At 53.8% G+C, this 23,977-nt stretch overlaps 2 protein-coding genes across 7 annotated transcripts; both read right to left on the bottom strand.

Annotated features, from left to right (window-relative positions):
- On the bottom strand, positions 535-11,520 carry UBXN11 (UBX domain protein 11). Of its 6 annotated transcripts, XM_021375236.1 has the most exons (14): positions 11,438-11,485; positions 10,486-10,597; positions 10,332-10,392; positions 10,112-10,212; positions 9,318-9,372; positions 8,291-8,367; positions 7,686-7,797; positions 6,087-6,304; positions 5,645-5,722; positions 4,239-4,359; positions 3,308-3,408; positions 3,026-3,093; positions 2,228-2,374; positions 1,468-1,633 (listed from the first exon to the last, which is right to left on the bottom strand). In XM_021375236.1, the coding sequence occupies exons 4-14, from the start codon at positions 10,193-10,195 to the stop codon at positions 1,468-1,470; spliced, it is 1,227 nt and encodes a 408-aa protein (XP_021230911.1). In that variant the 5' UTR covers positions 10,196-10,212; positions 10,332-10,392; positions 10,486-10,597; positions 11,438-11,485. The 6 variants fall into 6 exon arrangements, with proteins under 6 accessions (XP_021230912.1, XP_021230909.1, XP_021230913.1 ...); XM_021375237.1 differs by lacking the exon at positions 10,486-10,597 and having other exon boundaries at positions 535-1,633; positions 4,239-4,329; positions 11,438-11,520; XM_021375234.1 differs by lacking the exon at positions 10,486-10,597 and having other exon boundaries at positions 535-1,633; positions 11,438-11,519.
- CRYBG2 (crystallin beta-gamma domain containing 2) lies at positions 14,086-23,517 on the bottom strand. Its single transcript, XM_021375708.1, has 19 exons — positions 23,514-23,517; positions 21,237-23,344; positions 20,770-20,812; positions 20,567-20,708; positions 20,163-20,319; positions 19,950-20,089; positions 19,743-19,869; positions 19,503-19,666; positions 19,251-19,377; positions 18,995-19,137; positions 18,792-18,918; positions 18,656-18,688; positions 18,427-18,539; positions 18,148-18,277; positions 17,851-17,990; positions 17,642-17,765; positions 17,162-17,320; positions 16,658-16,817; positions 14,086-16,569 (listed from the first exon to the last, which is right to left on the bottom strand). The coding sequence occupies exons 1-19, from the start codon at positions 23,515-23,517 to the stop codon at positions 16,481-16,483; spliced, it is 4,230 nt and encodes a 1,409-aa protein (XP_021231383.1). The 3' UTR covers positions 14,086-16,480.

The raw sequence follows: 23,977 nt of genomic DNA, 5'->3' as shown, positions 1-23,977 counted from the left end.
GGTGATTGTGTCAGGCTGCAGCCTGACACAAAGATCTTAACACTTCAGATAGCTGCTGCTAATGAAAGGCTCCTGGGACTCGTCTCAATATCCAACAGAGTAGCAGTGGCAGGTTCCTCTCTTAAGCAGCCCTCTCCTGTGCGTGGTAAGAACAGCCTGGGGGAGGGACAGCTGCAGCCAGACCCACGGGCCAAAACCAAAACTGGAATAACCTGGTTGATTATAGACCAGCTCGTTACAAAAGGGCAGTGTCCTGTAGGAGGGGTCTGTTACAGCAAATACAGGAGTGTACCTGGAAAAAGGAGGAAACTAACGGACAGCTGCAGGCATTGAGTCACTGGTCGCAGGGAAGCTGTGGAGGCAGCTGGCCCGTGCTCGTGGTGCTTCCTGCAGGAGCTGTGCGTGGCCTGGCTCTGCTCAGAGAGGGCTAGGGAAAGTGGAGCTGTTCCAGGAAGGGCTCGGACCATCGTGCCCTATTTCTGTATCTAGCTGCTCCTTTGAAATTTAATGAAAGTGGAAATTGCAACTAAAGAAATGTTTTTATCGGAAGCCTTTAATGAGGGCTGGGTGACAGCATGTGTTGGGCTTCTGCTGAAAGGGAAGCAGCCAGAAGGCGCTGCCTTGCACACGTGGGAGTGTTATCAGCTGCGAGTCAAGTGGGAACTTGTCAGAGCTGAAATGGGAAGAATGCGCAGAAAGGGGCCTGCAGACCGCGGCCCCAGCCTACAGAAGAGGAAGATGCTTTACTCTCAGGGTTCAGCAGAGAAGCAGCAAAGGGACTGTGCTCTTCTCCAATGACAGGTGTCCTGTTGCAGCAGTGCAGCAGGCTGGGAGGGAGAAAGGCAGCAGCTTGAAGCTGCAGCAGGCTGGCTCCATGTGGCTGTGAGCCTAGGCCCCTCTGCAGCTGGGGGCTGTCCAAGGAAGGGAGTTGCTTACGTCCAGGAAACCCAGTAGCAGGATCTCCTGGCTGGAAGGAGGCTGGCTCAGCCCCAGTATTGCAGCGGCCCAAGGCCATTGCTCAAGACCATATAAGTGAGCCTGTTTTTCTTGTGGTATAAATGCAGTTGAAATGTCTGGGCAACAGCTGTGTGTAGAGAATCCCTGAGTCCAGCTAAGCGACTGCCCTGGTACCAGTGCAAAGCTGGCGGCCTTCCCTGAGCAGAGATCAGCCGATAAAACCTCCAGCAGAGGTGAGAAACCAGGCCTGTGCTTTGAGCTAACAGAAATCCCTGTGATAGCAGCCCACCTGCCCTGGGGAAGAACATCCACCCAGGGGGCAGCAGGACACTGGGGCGGGCACTTGGCACTCTGCTAAAGGGAGAGACCGAAGAAGGAGCCTTCCTCTCCAACCCGGGTAACAGTGCAATGAAACTAGATCTGGAAAGATGACTCTGCTCTCTTCCCAGCTGGGGATGTTGTAACTCAGCTAACGGTGCAAGGCAGGTCCTTCCTCCTGCAAAGGAGCTGCTATGCTGTTTGCAGCCCTGTCTCCTCTAGTGGGAAGGGGTCTCTTCTCCGCAGCAGCAAGGAGGCACTGGGGATCAGCCCGCATTCCTGCAGGCTCCTGGAGTTGTCCGCGTACACCCTCTGGGGAAAGGTACTGATGATCTCATATGAGTCGGAATCTCCACCCCTAGGAAAGAACAACGCAATCTTTTCCTATGCACAGCATCCCCTAAGGTTTTGCAGAGATGCTGTGGCTCATCCAATTGCAGTTACTTAAGAGCAGAGGGAGAGGCTGCTTCGCAAGCACAGGCCAAGCAGAAAAAAGGGCTTCCTGCCCAAAGTGCACACAGCCAGGCACGGAGCAGCCATTCCAGGCTTCACAGCTGCAGCAGGAAGGAGGCTGTTAAATCCCAGGAGCAGTGAGCTCAGCATGGGCTCGGACAGAGGTGAGGGCTACAACCTGTGACAGGGTGGAGACCTAAAGGGTTCCCCCAGCCATCTGGAACTGTCAGTTTTGAGAGGATGAAAGACATCTCTTGTGATGCGCCAGCTTTTTGTCAAAGATGTGTATTAAGTGCTCTGAGCAAATCCCTGCCAGCTAGAGAGCAACTCCAGTGTGAAGAGGAGCCAAAGCAGCAGAGGGTGCCCAGGACCCAGCCCTGCTCTCTGCTCTCTGCAGGCTGCTCTGCTCCAAGCATAGCTCCAGGGCCCTGAGCAGCAGGAAAACCTCCCCTGGAGCTGGATGGAGCAGGGTGAGGAGCAAGGAAGGCAGAAGTCCTACCTGACACGGGCAAGGTGTTGGCGCAGGTCCCCTATTGTCTCTGAGAACAGCATCTTTACGACATACATCTGCTCCCCGCTCTCAGATTTGATGCGGAGAGTGCAAACTTCAGGGGTAGAAGCTTCAGCCTCTTCAGTTGTCTCTAACCTGAATGTCAGAAAGCTGTTTTAGCTGGGGAGTGAGGGTTCTGGTGTGCTGGGGTCATCTGAACGGGGGAGAAGAACTTCCCATATGGGAATGTGCTTGAGATGAGCAAGGCTTAGCCTGGCCCACAGACCCAGCTGCTGATTTGCTTTCCCTGCTTAAAAGCTGCCTTGAGAAGAAGATTGCTGACCTTTTTTTGCTTTATTATTTTAGATCAGGGTTGTCTGGTAAGATCTCTGCCCTACTTTTTTGATTAAAAATAATCTGCTTGGGATTTTTTCATTAGCTATTTGGGTCTTGTCTTGCCCAGAAGACCAAGTGAAAATGCACTGTTCGTGTCACCTCCTGCTTGCACATCGGTTTCCTGGAGGGATTCTCCCATTTAGCAAACAGCTTGAGGTGGCTTTAAATTCTTAGGCCCTGCCTCACTGTCAGGAAAAGTATTTCACTTCCCTAAGTAATGGTGAACAACAGAAATTTTGTTAGAGATGTAAAAGGGGGCAGGTTCTCCCCAAAAGACCAAATTTGGCCTTTTTTTTCCTAGTTATTTCCAAGGTTTAAGATAAATGGGCAGAAACCCCTGAAAAAAAAAACCTGCAGTGCTGAAATAAGAGGGAGATGAGAGCTGATGGGCAGGGATGTGTGTACCCCTACCTCTGGGGGGCAGGCAGCCCGGGTGTCTGCACCACGATCTCTTTGCTGCTCCGCACCCCATCAGAGCCCTGCAACCAAACCAGGTGAGTGTCACCTCCTGCTCTATACAGAGACAAACCAGAGCCAGAACAGACCAGGAGCAGATGCCAAAGTGCTGCGTGTGTGCTCTGATGGAGATTTGGGGAGGAGGTTACAAGGAGAGGGCATGGTTGTGTGCAGAGCACTGAGCCTGAGGAACCATGCCAGCCTGGTCCTTGGGGTGTTGTTGGGGCCCACCCGTACCTGCTGCATTGCTCTGACTGTGTCTCGGGCAGCCATCGCTTCTCTGTGCATCGAGGACTTAGAGTATTTGTTCAAAAACTGCTCCAAAGAGGGTTTAGGACCTTCCAGAGAAAAGGGAGTATGTCAAAAAGATCACACACATACAGAATTCTCCCTCGGAATAAACTGATTTAGTGAAAAGGGAGCAGAACAGCTGGCAGAGAGAGCTCTACCCTCCCTTGGCCGTGTGGAGCCTGGTTCCTGGACCCCAGCTGCTGCTTGTATCACTTTCTGGCCCCCTAACTGCACGACTGCCAGTGTCACAGCGTGACAACCAGTGAGCAGCCGTGCAGCTCACACCTACGATATGCAACAGGCAGAAACCTTGTTATCTCTGCTGCAAACAGGAAGCTCTGAAACTATGGCAATTCTTACAAGCTTGGCAAATTGCTCATCTTGCAAATTGTGTCGGTTCCTTTTTGTGTGGTGTCACTGGGCAGTTATTTTTTTTTTCCCACGTGGATAAAGGGAACCTCATTGTTTGTGAATGTTCCTGAGATAAGCAAGAGTATTAATTTATATAAATATGAAGATGTTGCTGAGAGCAGTGCATGTGTACAGGTTATTTAGTTATGCGTGCATAGAACTACTGTTTTCTGTCTACCTGGCTGACCGCGTTTGGCTCTCCAGCCGGCCACAGTATCTCTGCTTTGCTTATGCAGGCTGCTAGAACCCAGAAGCAAAATGAGGAAATATGAGGCCTGATGTCATTCAAAGAATGCATGGTTCCCTTGGCCTCCTTTGATGCTGAGAAAGGTGAAGCTTTGACCCAGAAGTGTTGCCTTCCTCTTTGAGACCCCACACATTCGCTTCTTGCTAGCTGGACCACCCCAGTGAGGTTTCAGTTCTCCTCTGTGGGAGATGCATTTTCAAGACAGGTGAAGGAACTTACCTGGGATCTCGGTGGGTTCCTCCACCTTGGTTAGTTTTGAATGCCCAACAACTTGGCCACGGCCAGGAAAACTCCCAGGAAGGTCTCTCTCCTGAAATACCACATCTCTTTTGTCAGTGACCTGTAGGATTAAGGCCAGCTGCTATGAGCAAGGCTCACTATATCAGCAAACAATAAACAGCAACCTAGAGCAGTAAATCCCAAATGAAACTGAGAGATATTTCCTTGGGAGCTGCTACAGCTGTCTAAACCCAATGAAATGCACCTCCAGTTCCTCTAGGCTCTCTAACAAAGCAAATCCTGCCTGATCCTGGCCTATCTTGGCCTCATTATAGTCCATTGTCTCAACAGGCACTGGACAACCATCCCCTTTCCATAAGAAATGTGCTCAGGGCTGACCTTTCTTCTGTCCATTTCCATGCTTGAAAACGCTCTCTGTGATGTGAAAGCAGCTGTTCAGGAGTAGAGAGGGATTTACTGTCACTCGCTCTGCACTGCCGAACTGCAGAAGTTGCAGCAGGGCCTGATAGATGGCTCTAACAAAGGGATGGTGCCAAACTGAGCCCCCCAGCAGTGGGAAAAACTGTATCCATAGGGTCAGTCTTTCTGTCTGGGCTTTAGTACCGTCCTGGGACCTGTAGGTGTGGTTGGCTATGAGCTGACTATAGGCAGCCACATACCCAAGAGCCCTGCTCAGTCCCTCCTCTTCCATCTGGTTTTCCGACCACCACCCCCACCAGCTCACACTGCTCTGACCTCTTTGTACAGACGTGCCCTGCTTCTTTCTTGATGGTGGCAGGTGCACCCCTCTGCCTTTGCCCGCTTACGTTTCAGAGGCACTCAAAGACCTAGATCAGAGTCCTCTGGGGCTCTCTGTCTGAAAACGTGGCCTTGGCTTTTTGCCATCACTGAGAAATTAAAAAGAAATTGGGCCCAAAAGGACTGCAGGTAGCCAAACCCATTTAAATTATTGCAAATTAAAGTCTATGCAAACTGTGCGAGATACGCTTCTCTAATCTGTTTTTAGAATCTCTTCCAGGAGAACTAGTTGAGGCACTGCTCTTCAGGTGCTGCATATGCCACTTCTCTTCTGCAAAGCCTATTTGTGCTCTCAGAAGTCTTGATCCAAGCCAAGATTCAGCCAGGCAGAGAGCTGTTCAGCCCTGATGCACAGCTGCTCACTTACATCCTGTAACGGCTCGGGCAGGTGTGTTCCTCACCACTTCCATACACACAGGCACAGAACTTAGCTGCTTGTACGCTGCGTCCAGAAGCCTCAGCCAGAGTTTGTTACAGGGAACATGGAGTTTGGTGTGAAAGTGAAAGAAACCTGAACAACTTTACTGGGAAATAAGAGAGCAATTTCTTCCAAAAACCTCACGAGAACAGAGCTTTGCACTGCTTACCTGCAGAGGAACACCATCAGGGTAGCGTGCCTGCAACTCTGAAGGGAAATAACCATCCATAATATCCTGCAGGCATTGCTGAAACAAAAAATGGCAGCTCATGCATGGTCATACCTATGATTTTCTGTTTATCTGATGACTAATATTTACATCCTGGGCTGCTCCTGTTTGCATTGTTACTGCTGTGCAAAAAAAAAAAAAAAAGCCTGCACCCAGACTCCCCCTCTCATAAAAAAAAAAAAATACAAAAAAAAATTGCTGCTCAGTTGATTTTTAAAGGTGTGCTGGGGACACAGGTGCGAGGCTGGAGGTCTCATTAGCTGCTCAGTTCGGGGTCTGAGATGAACTCCCTGGCCCTGTTATTCTAAGTTCCCTTTCCTGATACGCAGTGAATCACAGCAGGGTGGCTCAGTGGCTGACTCTCACCCAAACCTTCCCGTACCTGAGCGGGCAGTTCCTCATAGGAGCAAAAGTGTCCGTCGAACATGACGATCCCGTTCTGATACAGCGTCAGAGGGAGGGGTTCTGGCTGCCTCAGCCGAGCACCCCCAGGTGTGTGCTCAATGCGAGAGACGCTGTCTCCAGCCAGCACATTCAAACCCTTCACATTTTCCAAGATTAAATCAAAATCAATCTGGTATTTGGAAATGACCGCCTCACCTGTGGCAGAAAGAGCAGAGTTATGGGGGATAGGAGATGCCAGCTGAGCAGCTTTCACCTCTGTGTGGATGAGTCCGAGGCGCCTTTGCACCCCAACATTTTGGGGCTGTCATTGCTGCCTTTCATGTTTCACCTTTCCACTGCAAAGCGTGGTGCAACAATCCTGCTGCGGTTCAGGGCTGCCAGATCTACACAGGCGTGTGCGAAACTGCAAGGGCATGGTAGCAGAGAAACAGCCCTCACCTACAAGTTAGCATAGCAGCTGCTTGCTAAGGTGCAGCCAGCTGTTTGGTGATCACGTTCAGCAACTTGGTTTTGGTTGAAATTTCTTAAGAATTGTCCCTTAATGTGGCACTGCAAAATGCACAGAGAAGAATGAGTTATCAAAATTGGCTAAATGGACCAGGGCAGATTTGCCGAAGAAATGTCAGTGTGGCTGCATGCTCTTAGCCACCAGCATTTCTCACTACAGCAGATTTATTTCTCTCTTGCTGGGACGCGGTGGAGGGTGTTTGAGGAGGGTGGTAGGGTGAGGCAGTGGAAGCATTACAGTGGAATGGAAGAATGAAATGAAAAGAGAAAATGAAAGCAGATGGTAAGGCCTTTGGTATTTCTGCTCTGATTTTCTGAGATTTGATAAAGGTGGGGAAAAAAAAGCTTGAAATAAGAAGAAGGGACTCTCCCTTAAAAAGAGTAAGCAATATGAAAAGCATGAAAATATTTCTGCTGCTTTTTGTGTCTTTTCCCCTCCTTCATCTAAGGGATTAGATTAACCAGCTAATATATGCACAGTTGTTAGGATGCAGCAATGGTTGTATAGCCCAAGTAGTAGTCTTTTTTTTTTTTTTTCCCTGTTACCACTTTGACAAATATGCTTGGACTCCACACAGCACAATCAGGCCCAGTTAAACCACTCACAATTTGGCTGGGAGGAAAGGCAAACAATGCTCTGATGGAGCCAGATAGTTCGGGTAAGTTGCTACGGCTACTAAATACACAAAGCATCTGGTTCTGTTTTCCACCCATTTTACATCACTGTTATTAGAGCAATCAAGCTTCACGCATTCAGGGTATGTGAACTCTTCAGGAAGCAGCTGCTGTGGAGGTATTCTTCCAAATGGCTGGGCCACCAGAATCTCTCCTTTTTCCCCAGATGAAGTTTGTAAAATATAGGTGTATTTAAAATACTGGTGTTCTGCCTGTCCCAGCTCCTGTTAAATTGCTCCATGTCTCTAACCCTGAGATGGACTGGCATGAAGACCCCAGAACAGGATCACAAATTCCAGCGACCTGCTTATCTGCTGAAAGGAGCATCATACCTTCCATAAGCACACAGCAGGAGCTAGGATGGTTGCTTCAGCAAAGAGCACTGATGCTTTACCTGGCTTCCAGAGCCTCTTTGCTGGCAGCACGTGATCTCTGAGTGACTCTAAGTCTTCCAGCTCTTCATGTCTGTCTCCAACCCAAATCAGACCATAGTCATTTAGAAACTGCTGTAAGAGGAAAGGACAAGCCAGTGTTGTAGACCAGAGCTAGAAACTAGACAGAGAGGCCTGAGAGTGCTCAGCTGTGATAGTGAGAAGCAGAAGTGGAGGTGAACAAGAAGGTTTATCTCAGGGTTGGCTGGCTGCCAACTCACTGACAGTAGCAGTAGCAGCTCTACTAGAAGCTGGCAAAAGGGTGGGAGAATTAACTATCTGTAGTGATACAGCAGTCTCCCAAGAGTCTAGTAGCTGTGTAGGTTATGTCCACAGTCCTGGAAACCAAAATGATGAGGCTTACAGCAGGCTTAGATATCTGTGTATAAAAAAATAATAATATACTACCCTGCAGTTCACACTCAACCTGTTCTTTTCTTTCAGAAGGGTGAAGAGAGGATTTGCGGTTATCATAGTGGCAGCTTGAAAAGAGCTAGGCAGTCTGGGACTGCAACAATCTCAACCCGAAGGTGCAGGTGGTTTGGGGCAAGTAAAGCAGGCATCTCACCTCCATCTCCCAGACCTGGGTCTGCAGCTGAAGGCACCTCATTTCCAGATCCTCTACTGTGGATGAGTCAGGAGCATCTGAGAGGGAAGATCTGCTTTTATTATGCATAGCCTTAAAGAAGAAATACAGATAACCCACGTCACAGAGTGCGGATGCCGCAGCAGTCTTCCTGTACTATCAGTGAACTCAAGCCTGTAAAACACTGCTGAAGTTTTAGTTTTACGCTGTGGAAAGCTGATGTGAGTGGTGCTGTTCACGGTTGTACGACAAGAATTGCTTGGCTTAGTCTTAAGAGACCTATTCAAAAATCAGCAAGTGTCCACCAAAGCTGGATCCAGAAATCTAGGCTTCATACCTTGCACAGTGTATGATGAGCTACAAAAGCAAAATTGTGGTTGGACAGGCATATTCGTGTTCTCTGCTCAGGAAATAGAGATGCACCACAGCTTTACACTAATAAGGTAGTTCAGGCATGACAGAAACACATCTGGGTTCAGATGGAGAGTTACTGGATTCCAAGGAATTGAGAGGCAGAAGTGCTTCAGTGACTCACTTAAAGCTGAGCTTATTTTAGTGCTAGGTTGCCTTGCAGGACGAGTAAGCCCAGACCTGTAAGTGCTGTTTGAGACTGCAAGTCAATTTTTGGTTTTGCTTAGCTATGAGTTGCTCTGGGGTTTTTTTCAGCCTATTTGAACTCAATGGGGTATATTGTTCTTTTTTTTTTTCCAGCCATCCTCAGGTTTGGGGTTGTTCTGTGGTCATGGAAAATTAGTAAGGCACAGAAAATAGGTCAGGAAATAATGTATAGTGCTGCACCAGAAAAGCAGAGCAACCGATGAAGTGAGGATCTACCTTGGCAAACAGCACTGTATGTGTAACAGATACCATCCACTGAAGAGGCTCATGGGCTTTTTAAGGCAAGGATGGCTGAGAGGGAAGGTCTCCAAGCCTGCTCTGTAGCAGTACCAGGAGCCCTGCAACTCTGCCATGGGTAGGAGCAAGGTGCCAATGATCAAACAATTTTTACCTTCTCCCTCCTGAAGAGTCTTCATCTTCTCCTCAAGCTCAGCAATCTTCCTGTCCTTCAAGATCAGAACGAATAACCTTGTTAAGCTCCTCTGCTTTCAGGACCTTGAGGCAGTCTGCATAATTAGTCCTGGCTGGGTGAGGCAGTGCTGCACATGCTCTCTCTCAGATGGGCAAAATAAGGGTTAGAATGGGCTCAAAAATGTCTTAATTTGTGGCTCAGCAGAGGAGCGGGATGTAATACACTGTTCCAGTGTTAGAGTGGGGGCATCCCTCTTCTATCTGCACAAGATTGCAGCTCATACTCAGGCCTGTCAGTGGCTGATCTAGAAACCAAACCAGCATCTCTGTCACCATGTTAGAAAACAAAACAAAACCACCAAAAAAAACCCACTTCTACTTATTCTAAACTAAACACTATTTATTCTAAACAGTATTACAAAGAGACCTGTTCTAAGATCACTTGTTTAAGCTATTGGTTGCTTTGTTTTGTTTTCAGGATGCTAAAGGAAGAAAACAGTACAAAGCCAAACAGATATTAGTGAAAGGATGCTGAGAGTCATTACTTCGTAAAGTCACAGTAGGATCAGAGCAGTAAGGGCTGTTCAGTCTTCCATGTCAAGGGCAGATATGACTGCTCTGCTGCATTGCAAAGGCTAATTTGTCTAATTAACAGAGTAGGCTATGGATTAACTTGTTTTAGCCCAGACTGTGTCTAAGCGAGTGTATCATTACTCTGACTTGAACAGTTAAAGCAGGACACAGAACAGGCCTGGTAAGGGCCAGAACTTTTACCTTTAGTTGGATTTCTTGTGCTTGTTTATCTATTTTTCGTTCCAACAGACTGATTTTTTGCATCATGGATGACATGAGCTCCATGTCAGTAGGAGCTGTACCTGAAAGCACAAATACAGCGTTACCCCTAGAAAGGCAGTTTGTATTGGGGGCTTATCTGCACTGTAAGGGAACCTACACATGAACTCTGGTTCTGCCAAAGCAGGTAAAAAAAGGATACCTTTGGTCGGTGCTGGGTGGAAATCCCTCAGCTCTTGGTAGATTGTGTCACTGGCAGCACGCTGTGTATGTGAGGGAAAGACAACACAGATTAGCCCTGGCCTGGGGTATTGAGTCCACCAGACTGTCACTAAGAGATTATGATGGTCAAGTACCCCCTTATCTTTGAGGGACTTCACACTGTGAAGTGGTGAACTAGATGATCTTTAAGATCTCTTCCAACCTAAGCCATTCTGTGATGAGGTATATTCTTTTTCACTGTTGTCCCTGCAAGGGAAGACAGAACCAAAGGGAACATAAAATCTCAGCAGCTGGGAACAGCAAACAAACAATGGGGCTGGCAGAAAGAGACTATGATGCCGGTACAGAGCATCCTGTGTCACACAACGAAGCAGAAAATAGTACTGATGAGTATTTTAATGAAAAGTACAGCATCTGGGAGTAGCAGAAACAGGTAACTTCACTGACTACAGTAGGACAGCTTTTGTGCTGTTCATCTAACAGGCCAACTACGACCTAAAATGGAACTGTAAAATGAAATGAGGCTCTAATGTACTCTATGGGTTGTTGAGGCTGTCAAAACCCTCCATTACTTATCTGATTGTGGACACGTAGGAAAAAGAGCTATGCTCACCACAAGACATGTAGGATGGTGAGAAGCACTTTGCCAGCAGAGGCAAACAACTCAGCTCGGCCCTTTTTATGAAAAATGATGAGGAGAATATATAAAAAACGAGGATAGGTTTGCTAGCTTGGAGGGGGTGGATTGCTTGATGAGCAAACTTCCTAAAATATAAGGGAAAAGGCTGTCCAGAAGGGCCCGAACTCTGCATCTCTTTCCCACCAGCCCACGCTGCTGCCCTTGGGCAGGGTGAGTTCCTGCAGCTCCTCAGTCATCACAGTGCAGAAATGGCCAATGCATCCACCTGGCCTTGAACACTCCCAAAGGCCAATGCATCCTGAGGGCCCCCACCAAAACGGGACTCGAAATAACGGCCAGAACTGACCCCAGCCTCTCGGCGTTAGCTCCGCGGTTACGGCCTCAGCGGAGCGACCCGAGGGGAGGCCCGAGGCCCGGGGTTAGGCCGGCTCTCCCGCAGCACTCACCCCGCTCTCAGCGCCCCGCTGCCATCTTGTTTACCGGCGGTTGCCACGGCGTTGCCTGGGCGCTGTGATTGGCTGAGCCGAGGTCACGTGGGGCGGGGCGGCCGGGAGGGGACTACGAGTCCCGGCGTGCACCGCGGCAGAGAGCGGCATCGCTCCGTACGGATTAGAAACTGACCGTGACCATGTAGGAATGAGCTCAGAGGACCTTCACAAAATGCGAAATAAGAGAGAGTGGAGGAAAAATAACCACAGGCCACCGTGCCACCTTAATAAATAATTCCCAGGACAGAAATATCACAAATAGGAAAAAATATTCTCTTATTTTATATATATCATAAGGAAACATATGAGGGAAACAAGAAGCAAAGATGGAACTTATCTATCAGGCGTTCACTGGCTGCTGTAGAAAGCTGCAAGACCAGAACTTGGCGAGTTGAGAAATTAGCAATCCTTCAGTCACATACCCAGGTATAAAGGCTATTGGACTTTGTGCATTCCAGAATTTTGGGGAGGGAAATAGGAGATGCAATGCCAAGAGCATTCAATCTGCTGCACTCTGAGCCACCAGCCTCTGCACAGGGCTCGCTGCGATGCACTTCACAAATAAAAGCCACAACAACAGCTGTAGCTTTGCTCATTTCAACCTGTCCTAAAATAGCCCATTCTGTTTTCTGCTGTTTGCTGGCGGGTGGGTGGTGCAGCTCAGTGACATGCTGCGAGCAGTGCAGGGCTGAAGGGAGCAATGTCACCATCTGCCATGTGGATCAGACCACCCTGCCATGCTTGTGGCTTGGGCCCAGCTCCCGTCCTTCACTGCAGGGCAGGAGGCTCATTACGTCGTGCAATGTATGCAGACCCTCCTGGTGAAGCAGAGGGTTTGAACCTGTAAACTGGTACTGGCCCTACACAGGCATTGGGCGCAGGGCAGGGAGCGCTATATGGTGTGGGAAACAGGAGGGCAAGGGGCTCGCTGCCTTTGCTGGAGACGGTGGCTGGGATGTCCCATTCAGGGCATCATCCCCACCTGCATGTCCTTGCAGCATTAGCAGTGTCTTCCTGGTGCTTTTCCATGGATCCAATTCTCATGTCCCTTCTGGGTGATGGGTTGTACTCCGCAGCAGCAGCATGAGGAAGGAAAGTGTGATTGGTGAGATGGGGCCACGGCTGCACTTTAAAGGCTCTGATAGCAATCACTGTGAGCAGACGAGGAAGCGTTGCAGCAAGCTGCGCACTGAGCCCGGACCATGCAGCCTCTCCAGTGTGCCCACCTGCTCCTCCTGCTTGCCCTGCTCACCCTCTGCTTGGTAAGAGAAAGCCTACAGCATGAGCACCCCAAAAGCTGGGGAGCAGCCAGACCTATCCCTGGGGTGTGACAGTAGTCAGGGGTCTGGGATCCAACTGGTGGGAGAATTTCTGCCTTCAGCAGGGAACCACTGCAATTTATTTTCCTTTAACTCTGCCTGTCTCAAAAGGAGCTTTGCACTGCAGGCTGCGAAGTTTAAATACTTTTGTATGTTGCTTTTCTTTTTTTTAATGTTTGTGTGTTGGGTTTTTTTGCTTAAGAGTATTACACATATTCACAACCTTGCCATTTCTCAGCTCTCCACCCCATCATGCAGCTTCTCCTTTGCATGCTGGCCTCATCCCTATCCCCAGCCTGGTTCAGGGGACACTAGGCACAGCCACAGGGTTCCCTCTTTCCCTTTCTCCTTTTGCATATTGTCTTTTTACGGCTGGGAGGCCCCTTTGAGGGTCCCAGCACCATGTGGGCAGATAGCAGCTATCTCTTGGGTGGGGACCGCTGCTTGGAAGTGGGTAAAGACCTCTGGGGAGGGTGATGCTCCTCAGAGCAGCTCTTGGGTCCATTTTATTCTTTTTGTGCTGCATGTTGGTAATGAGGCCAGATCTGTTTGAGCTGGTGTCACTCTCAAATGCCACACAGAGGTGATATGTTGCAGGCTCCATGAGATGCATTTACATTTCAGCATCCCACCCTGTGACAGCAAAACTTCACAGCTAAAAAGAGTGCCTGCAAAATGGAGCCCATCCATGTCCCCTTCCTCATCGCTCACATCATTCCAGTTCCACAGGGGTCCGGTGGGGCCAAGGAGCAGTGAAATACAAAGAAAGTGGTTCTGCGCAGCCATGGCGGGAGGCGTTCAAGCAAATGCCTTAATTCAGAAGGAGCCCTTTAGAGAGGGAAGGAAACTGCCCTGAAATTTCCACCCCAGCTGCATTACCACTTCATGTAACGACTGCGGTGCCCCTTGCAACAGGAAGGTGTTCACTCCCCTCCCCCTTGGTTCCAGGAGGGGCCTTCCCAGCTCCGTCTCTGCACCCCACATCCTCCAGCACTGGGCTCGCAGGCCCCACATCCCCAGCCACTTCCTCAGACGCCAGCCCCTCCCTTCTGCTTTCCCACTTGCCGTTTCTAAAAGCCCCTGCCTCTAAATAGAGCAGCAGCATGAGGGTGTGTTCACTTCGCTTCCTGTAGTGGGAAAACCCAGAAGCCCACAGCTCTGCCTGCGTGTGGCAGGTGCCAAGGAGACCACGTGGCACTGGGACACTACAAGATGGGGAGATCCCACCCAGCGCTGCTCTCTGCCTCACTTTGCAGCCATCACCAACTCTTCCATTTTCTTTTCCAGCCCTTAGGCCGGGCAGAGCACAACAGCACCATGACAGATGGGATACAAGGCCAGAGCCCACCCTGCGGCAGCCCGGCCCTCCTGCCCCTCACCCTGGGGCTGGCTGTGGCCTTCCTGCTGCGGCTGTGCTGAGCGGGGCCCTGCGCTCCCCCACGAAGGCCCCCGCAGGCCGGCGTCCCCCTACCCCAGAGCCCCACTGCTGGGCCCAGCCTGCTCCCGTCGCCGCGTCCCCACGGTTCTTCCCTACGGCCGCAGCCTCCAGGAGGACCACAACCTCCACAGTCGTGCTGTGAAGCTTTGAGAAATAAAGTACGGAGGCTCTGACGTGTTTATTTCTTGCGTTGTTGCGGTACTGCGCTGTTACAGCAGGGCTGGCACTGGGACGGGCTCGCTAACGGGAGGACGAAGCCAGCCCGCACCTCCGGGGCGGCCCCGCCCTAACCGCGGGCTGAGGATGCACAAGGGCACAACGCTCCCGGCAGCGCCGGGCGGAACCGCAGCACCGCCTTCGACCCAGCGTTGTCCACCCACAGGCGGCCTTTGCCGAGCAGGCCAATCACCGAGCTGAAGTCATCCAGCTCTTCACCAATCCGGAGCTGACAATTGCCGGTCCTGGCCTATTCCGGCCCGGCGGGGTTTATATGAGGGCGGGATGAAGCCGCTGCTGGCGGTGGTGGTGTGTTGCCGCCGTGTGTCCGTTGTTAGTCGCCCCACACTAAGGGGCTCGACCCCGTCGGCAGAATCCCTGCGAGAGACGCGGACCCTGCGGGGCAGCCACAGCGCGGCTGGGCAGCCTCAGGCCTCGGCCGGGCCCCTCTCCCACGTGCTCGCCACCAGGCCGCAGCCAGCTCCGTGGGCCGGTGGCAGGTCTGCAGTTCTGTGTCCCAGCGCTGCCCCTGCACCTTGTCCTCGCCCTCCTCCAGGCCCCAGCCACTCTGTTCCTGCCCAGCGCAGCAGTGTGTGTGTGTGTGTGTGTGTGTGTGTGTGTGTGTGTGTGTGTGTGTGTGTGTGTGTGCCCTGCCCTGCACGCAGCTGCTGCCTGCAGGCGGCTGTTGGGGCTCCTGTGCGGTGTGCTGTGATCTGGGTGCTTTGGTGACCTCCTGCCTCCACAAGCCTCACAGCAGCTGGGGGTGTTTCGCCATAACCACAGGTTTGGTCATGGCTCTTGCCAACAGCCAGAGCAGACGCTGGCAAGCTGGAGCTGCCTGATGTCAGGATTTCAGTGTGCCCTGTCTGCGGGAGAAACCCACAGGGAAGGCGTTGTGCTGCGTGTCGCCGCCAGAACAGCCCGGTTTTGCTGCAGGGTTGGTAACTGGTCGCTTCCCCATGACGTGATGTCCCCAAGCTGAGCCCAACCTGCTGAGCAAACCAGGAGCGTTCTGCTCTGCCCAGCAGCGAGGACAGAAGCACTCGGTGTCTGGGTGTGCAGACAGCCCCCACCGCGTCTCTTCTGGCTTTGTATCATGTTCCTGGGCAGCTCTTGCCCCGCTTGGGTGGAGGACAGCTCTGTCCTGGAGTCTGGAGGAAGGAGCTGAGCTGTGGTGGGGACATGCAGCAGGGCTTGTCTTGGCAATGATGGATTTTGGCGATCCCAAGCCTGCAGCCGAGCAGGGTGCTGATGACCATCAGCCCAGGACCATCACTATCTCAGTCTGGGACTGAAACCATTACATCCTGTAGCACCTAACCACTCTCTGATTCCCTCACACCTTTCTCCGTGGCAGAGTTTTCCGTGGTTAAACACCTTCCATCTGAAGGGCCCAAGTGTCCTGCTGTGCTGTTCTCCATCTCTTTGGCACAGCCCAGCCCAGTCTGGCAGTGCCAGGACACATCCCCAGGGCATCTCATCCTGCTGCACTCAGGGCAGAGGGACCCAGAGCCTTCTGCCCTTACAGCAGCATCCAGAGCCAGACACGCTGCTATCTCAGGCGTGCAGCCTGTGCGCTTTGCTTTTCAGAGCCAAAGGCTCGGGTGTTGCTGGCGGCCTTTGGACACTAGAGGGCACTGAGCTCCCGCCTGGGGAGCAGGATTGGGCCCTGTGCTGTGAGGAGCACTGCACAGCTCGGCAAGAACGACGAGGAGACAGAGACCAAACGCGGGCAGGGCTGGCCCCCTCGGGCGGGGCCGTATCTTACACACGTACATAAATACAGTTCAGAGAGAGGAATGGGGTGGGGAAGAGGCTCTGCTGCGTTGCTCTCTGAGTGTCCCACGGTGGTCAGCAGCACGTGTGCCTGTGGTACTCCATGAGGGAGGTGGGCAGTGGAGGTGGTCGTGGGCATCCTTCATGGCAGCAGCCACCAGAGCAGCAGGGCAGGAGGCAGCTCCCACCACTGCAGGGTGTCCCTATCCTTCCCTGTGACACTTGTTGGCACCAGGGCCATACGCTACCTGCTCATAGCACTTGTACATCCCAGATCTGCGTGGGTCGTTCCTCAGCTGCCTCCCAAATGATGGCGTGGTCCCGGTCATACGATCGGCCGCCTGCAAATAACGAGAGTGGCCCCATCTGACACCCCATTTCAATGGGGTCCCTGGGACAGCAGCCCCTGTGCCGACACCATGACCTCACCCTTTACATCGAGGATCATATCCTCAAACATCTGGCTGCGAATCTGTCCCTGAGAATCAATGCTCCAGGTCTGACGTGGCATCCGGTTTTCGGACCACAGCACAGCCTTTGCTCCCTTCCCAGCTGGCCCGATGACCTGCAGGCTCATGGCAGGGGCAACCTGCAACGGGAGGTGGTCACATGTCGGCCCCATCCCCTCCATTGCCTCCACCTGGTGAAGTTCAGAGGCTTTGGGCTTGGAGGTTTCCATGTCAAAAGCATCTGGTTCTGGGTGTGGGACACGGGGAAGGCAGGAAAACGGTGAGGGGTGGGGCTGATCGGGGTGATAAAATCCTCAGGTGTGGCAGAAATGCATTCATGTCTCCAGAGGAGACTGGAGGAAGAGGGAATCAATGGGCTTTGGTGATGGGGCTGAGGTTATCCTGGGAAAAAGCTGGTGGAAGCCCTAAAAGGTCACTCTAGGGCATTCCCAGCTCCCCTCCAGCTCCAAGCTGTAGCCCTGACCTGGTTTTTGAGCAGCCCGTCCTCGTAGTACCAGATGGAGCTGCTCTGCTCGCTCAGGCTGGAGACCACCACGCGCCCCGCTTTCATGTCCTCCACGTCATCAGGAACAGACAGGTAGAGCTGCAGCTCTTTGCTCCTGATGCGGAAATAGATCCGTCTCTGGAAGGAGATAAGCTCTTTTGCTCAAGATCTCTGCAGCACCCAAGAACCACGTTGTGCATGTCTCAGTGGTGCCAGGGTGATGGCTGTGGCCCTGGCTCATCTCACAGCTGGCACAGCATGGCTCGCCACACCATGATGTTGAGACATTGTGCAAGGTGCTTGCCCATGGGGAGCATTTCGCCACAACAAATTGCAGGGAGGAGCAGGGAGCCGATGGCAAGTTGGCGGCACCTTTCATAGGTGAGCACTGGCAGCAGGGTGCCGCTTCCCCCAGTCCCATTGCACTGGGGCTGGTTTTGGGGCTCCCTGGATGCTCACCTGACGGATGGGGTAGAGGGACCCCACGTGCTGCAGCCCACTGTAGGTCAGCCAGTTGGTGATCTCGGTGCAGTCCAGCAGCCACTGGCGGCCTCGGAAGTCTCCGTGCTCACACAACACCCAGCTGTGGGGACGGGCAGAGTCCAGTCAGCCCCAGTGGGCAGACAGATCCCGGCTGGGATGGGAACGGCGGGGCTGGTCTCACTTACATGCCGCCTTTGACACGCACGGACAGCACGTGATTGTTGAAGCCCTCTGCCTGGAGGCTCCGCACTTCGTTATTCAGCTCAATCTCCTTTCCCTCAAAACACTCCAGGCCATGCAGGAAGATGGAGGGCTCCGAGAAGAACTGTGGGAGGGGGCAAAGATGAAGGCGTAAAGGGGGAAGGCTAGAGGAAGCAAGCACCCATGTGTGTGGATGGGCTCTGGGGCTGGAGAACATGCACTCTGGGAAAAAAGGAGGCTCCTGGGGGTTTCTGCCCCAGCGATGTTGGATGAGCACTCACCACTGGGACCTTCTTCAAGGAGCGGATGGCAGTGGACGAGAGGCAGCCCATAGCACCCAGCGTAGGGTACTCGCCCTCGGACAGCACATGCTGCTCCCCAGTGAAGGCCTGGCTGTCGAACAGGATCCAGCTGGTGGGGAACAGAGGAGCATGCTTGAGCTGATGTGGCCATTGTGGTGGGTGATTGTCTCCCCAGCACCCCCATCCCACTCCCAGGGAGCCCCCATGGCTCCCAGACTCCCTGTCCTGCTCCCCAGCAGTGAGTCCCCAGTGCCCTACCTGCCCCCACGGACCCTGCAGGAGCGGGGCACAAAGCTGTCGGGCAGGGCACTCTGCTCATCCTCGAAGGCAAGGTGTTCCCCCAAGAAGTCAGGCTCTGAGAAGAGCAGGATCTGGGGAGGAGACGTGGAGGGGCTCAGTGAGACAGGCGAAGCAGCACTGTCACCATCCCACAAAGAGTGGTGACACCGAGAGGGGTGTGTCCCCCTCCCCACACACCACGACATACCTTGGAGACGAAGTGCAGGTTGTGCTCCCTAACCTGCAAGCAAACAGAGTGGGGCTGGCTGCCAGCTTGCACACCCATGGTGCACCCGTGGGTGTGCAGGGGGGATCCAGGCGCTGGGGGATCCATGTGCACCTACCTGCAGGATGGGCTGTGCCGAGGTGATGCGGCAGTTGGTGGCCCCCCAGTCCTCACAGCTGCGATACACTCCCTTCTCCAGGATGTATTGCTCACCTGAGAAGTTGGGGCCCTCATAGGCCACCCACCTGCCAGGGGGATGCAGGCTCAGGCTTGGCTGTCCCTGTGTCCCCTCTGTCCCCATGTCCCATGTTCCACACTCACACGCCACTCAGCACGTGGATGGACTGCGTGATGGTGCCGTATCCGGCCAGCTGCATGTCAGGCAACGCCTCGCTCAGCTCCACGCTGGGACCCTCCTCAAAGTCCATGGCCTCGAAGAGCACCAGTGCCGGGTCAGAGAAATCCTGCAGGTACAAACCCCAAGCCCTCAGTTTGTTGTAGGAAAGGGGTTGGAGGATGGCTGCTCTCCATACCGCATCCCGTGTGATGCTATGAGTGCATGGGGTGGTGCCCTTACCGTCCGTATGAGCCGTAAGGACACCAGCTCCTTGCCATAGCCGCTCCACTGCCGCCAGTTGTGGTACTCCCCTTCCTCCAACAGGTACTGGTGGCCGCGGAAGCCCTCCTTCTCGTAACCGACCCAGCTGCATGCAGACACTGAGATCAGATGAGCACTGCGATCCCCACAGCTGAGCATCTCTGAGATGTGCCACTTCGCTGTCATTCCGCAGCCCCTGAGCCCTCTCCTGGGGGTGACCCCACTGCTCACCAGGCACCCAGGACACGCATTGAGCCCACGGTGGACAGCGGCAGCTCGGGCAGGCGCTTCAGGTCATAGATATCTCGGCTGATGGTGAAGCTGCGTCCCTGGAAGCCCGCGTCCTCGTAGATCACCACCTGCGGCTCGCCGGGACGCTCCACCACCGGGCAGCCCTGGGAAAAGGAATGAGAAGCAGAGCGATGTGCTCACACAGAATACGGCCCCAGTGCTCCAGCAGCCAGCACTCACCAGCCTGATGGGGTGCATGGAGCAGATGGATGGATCCTTCGCTCCCCAGGCCTTCAGGTTGGGGTACCCGCCTGGCTCCAGGACATAGGGGTCGTCATCAAAGAAGGGCTTGGAGTAAACCAGCCACCTGGAGAGGAAATACCCAAATGCTTGTTGGCTGCTGGGAGCACCCCATGCCAGCAGCACCCCGTGCCCTGTCCTGCTCACAGTCCCGAGTGCACAATGATGGAGGAAGCGGTGAGTGACTGGCCCTGCACACGAGTGTCCTCAGCCGAGTCGCTGAACTGCAGCCTGGCACCTTCACCGTTCTCCTCAGCAAACAGGCTGATTTCAGGTGTGCGGTAATCCTGGCGTGGGGAGAGCAGCATGAGGGGTGGCTGGCTCTGGGTGGGCTCTGCACCCTGTTTTCCAGCCACTCACCTTCACCACCCTCTTGAAGGAGCCGATGCGGAAGGGCCGACTGCCACGTGGCTCATCGCTCTGCCCGTACACCATCCAGGGGTTGTCAATCTCCACGTCTCCCTCTGCCAGCACACACTTGCGCCCATGGAACCGTGGTTTCTCATACATCACCCACCTGCCAGCAGGGAAATGCCCATTGCTGTGCTTACTGGGCTCTGCCTAATGGCAGGGTGCAGGATGTGGCCATACAGAGCCTCCGGCAGCATGGGTTGGGTGGGGACATCCTGCCTCCACGATACTGGCTCATGGCCATGGCCATTTCCCACGGCAGAATGGTCACCACTGAACATGGGTTGTGACACGGCCTCCTCCCCAACCACCCCCAGCCCTGTGCTTCCTCCTTGTCCCCGCATGGTCCCTACCCGCCACGGATGACCCTGATGGATATTTTGTGTGACAGCTCCCAAGATGTAGCGTCAGGGACGTCACCCCAAATCTCCCGTCTGTGCCCTGCGAAACCGGCCTCGGAGAAGAGGATGATCTGGTTGGGGTGACAGCAGAGTGCTCAGCACCACGGCCCCGGGGCCAGTCCTGCCCAGCCCTGGCCCTACGCCCCGTACCTTGCCGGGTCTGGCGTTTATCTTCACAGAGCCCTCCTGGTCCTCCTGCTGCGCACACCCGAGGACACATGAAGAGCGCAGAGGGACGTCAGCTGCACCAGCCATTGCTGCAGCCCAACAGAGCAGCAGCCAAAGCCTCTCATCTACAGCCAGCAAATCCCTCCCACTGCCCCGAGCAGCCACACCTTGAGCATTCCTGCACCGCCTGGACCAGCCTCTGCCCAGCCCCTGCCCTCCGTCACCCATCCCCGCACCCTCCTATCACCTGCCCATCCCAGTACCCTCTCATTACCTCTACTGGTAGCCTCATAGTGCTCATTCTGGTACCTTCCCATCACCCATCCCAGCACACTCCCATCACCAGCCCAACGCCTTCTCATCTCAGTACCCTCTGTCACCTATGCTGGTACCCTCCCATCACCGATCCTGGCATCTTCCCATCCCAGTACTCTCTCATTGCCTATGCTGGTACCCTCCTATCACCCATCCCAGCACCCTCCCATCGTACTGGGGGCCATGCAGCACAGCTTCCCACAATGCAAAGCACCATCTGTAGGCTGGAAGCAGGGGGAAGATGCTCAGGGGGTTCAGACCTGATATCCCCTATGTGCCCCAGCACCCCCAGGCACTGCTCCAGGGCAGCACTCACCAGGATGTCAGCGGGGTACGGGGCACCGGCACTCTCTGGCTCTTCAGGGATGGGAGGAATGTGATCAGGACTCAGTGCTTCCAGCTCAGTGCTGGGGTGGTCACTAGCACCCGTCCCATTGGGGACCCCATTATGGGTGCTGGCAGGGGATACGAAGCGGCTGTAAAGCACGCTGTTGTCCAGGCGTGAGTAGGGCTTGGCCTCATCCACTGCAGCTGCACGGTGCTCCAGGAAGTCAGAGAGCAGTGCCATGCCCTTGAGGACGTTCCCTCGGAACAGAATACTGCGCTCACCCGTGGCCCTGCCCTGCATCGCTCCCCCCAGGAGCGAGCCTGGCTCCCCATTGCCATTCTGAGCCCTCCTCAGTGCTTTCTCCCCAGGGCTCAGGTAGGGGTTCTCGATCTCCTCCTCCTCCTCGTCATGGCTCCCAGTGCCCTCTAGAGGGGTCTCAGCTGGTTGCCCGCCCCTTCCCCATGCCAGCAGTTCCTGCAGGGCGACAGGCAGCGAGATGTGGGTGCGCGGGGCCACACGGTCCTCGTGGATGGGTGGCAGTGCTGTGCAGCGACCCAACGCCGAGGGCCGGGGCTGGCGCGGAACCTTGGGCACCTTCCGCATCTCTGAGGGCTCCATGTTGCGCAGTGTGTCCACAAAGATCTCCATGTCCACCACCAACTCAGGGTCCTCCTCGGATGCATCTGAGGGACTCTCGGATGGAGGAGCGGGGGACTCATGGGGGGGCTCCTGGATGATCTCCATTTGGGGCTTTGAGATGCTCTCACTTTGGTGTCTGGAGACATTCTCAGGTTGAGGTTTTGGGATGCTGTCAGGCTGGGGTTTGGGGACGCTCTCAGGCTGGGGTTCTGCAGTGCTCTCTATGGGAGGCTCAGGGATGCTCTGGGTATCTTGGGCCACACCCTGCTGATCCTCCACCATCTTACCCTCCTCCATCTCAACCTCTGTGTTCTTTGGAGATGCACGTGCTCCAGGTAACAGGTCAGTCCCATTGCTTACTTCCACGGAGGTGTCACCTGCTCCCTCAGAGTTCTCTGTCCTGGGCTGTGTGGCTGAAATAGAGCCATCCCCATGCACTGCACCTCCTTCCCAGACTCCAGACTGATCTTCCAGAGGACACTGGGCACTGGTTGTACTGATTTGCAGGTCCTGGGGTTTGTCTCTGCCTCTTGGCATTGCATTGGGCATGGTTTCATCTTGTGGCGAACATTTCTCCCTGGAGGATCCCCCAGTATCCAAGGTGCTCAATGAGCTTTTGCCACGTGCTGTGATCTTGGTGATGCCACCACCATCCGGCTTACAGCCTTTCTGATGCGATGAGGGCACCGCGGTGGCTTTGCATGCTCCATTTTGGGTTTTCCTGCCCTCCTCTGCCTCCCTGCCCTCCCGCAGCACAGTGACATGCCTGGCCCTGGGCTTGGTGTCGCGGGCTGAGCGCTGGCAGCGGGGCGTGGTGGGGAGCAGCACACCGTGCATGTAGCTCTCACGGTGCACAGGGACATCTCGGGGCGCAGGCATTGTGTCGTCCCCCTGCTTCTCCTCCTGCCGCCGTGGCGAGAAGACCTGTGAGAAGATGGGTCCGTGCGCCGCAAAGTCCTTCAGGATGCTGACGGAGGACGAGCAGTTGCGCTGCGTCACCGCACTCGGCCCCGATGCTGTCTTCTCCACAATCTCCCTCTCCCAGGCCTGCAGCAGCAGGGAGACGCGGGAGGGGCTGCCATCCCGGCCCCCCCCTCCTGCCGTGTGCTCCAGCCGCCGGGACACCAGTGAGATTTTCTGGAAGCGGGATCGGCCCTCGGGTCCAGGTGCTGCTGTTTGCTTCATGCTCAGCTCAGCGCTGGAGATGAAGCCCTTCGCCACACTGTGCTGGAACGGCAGATCCTTGTGGCCCCCACCACCACGCAGCAGGGCTGGTGGAGCTGCAGGGAGAGGCACCGGGAATCCAACTGAGCTGAGACCCCAAACCTCGAGGCCATCCCTTCAGACTTTGGTCCTCCCCTCCATGGTCCTTCGGGACATTTTCGGGGGGGTCTCATGCACACAAATGGTACATTTGTGTCTCCTTAGAGCACCTCTCGGGATGCTCACCCATGCATGACCCAGGGTACCACCATCTCTTCATTGCAATGCAATAAAATTTGATGCAATTAAATTCAATGCAATGCAACAACACAACATGAAATGCAGTGCAATGACATGACATAACGTGCAGCACAACACAATGAAACGCAATACAACTACATGAAATGCAAGAAATGCAATGACATGTAATGCAATGCAATGTAGTACAGTGACATTAAATGAAATGCAATGCATACAATGCAATGCAATGCATTGAAATGAAATGCAATGCAACAAAATGAATGCAACAAAATGCAATGCAATACAATGTAATGCAATGCCTGCACGTCCCAGCACTCTGCCACGCCACTAGGGCAGGATCTGGCCATGCTGTGCTGTGCCCCGAGTTGCGGGATGAGTCAGGAGGGCGCAGGACTGCACCGAGTCAGCAAAGACAGCAAACAAACAAGCCCCAAAAATAACAGGGAAGC

Source organism: Numida meleagris, chromosome 22 (genome assembly GCF_002078875.1).
Source record: "Numida meleagris isolate 19003 breed g44 Domestic line chromosome 22, NumMel1.0, whole genome shotgun sequence".
Taxonomy (NCBI): Eukaryota; Metazoa; Chordata; class Aves; order Galliformes; family Numididae; genus Numida; species Numida meleagris.
This window is presented reverse-complemented; position numbering and strand designations above follow the sequence as displayed.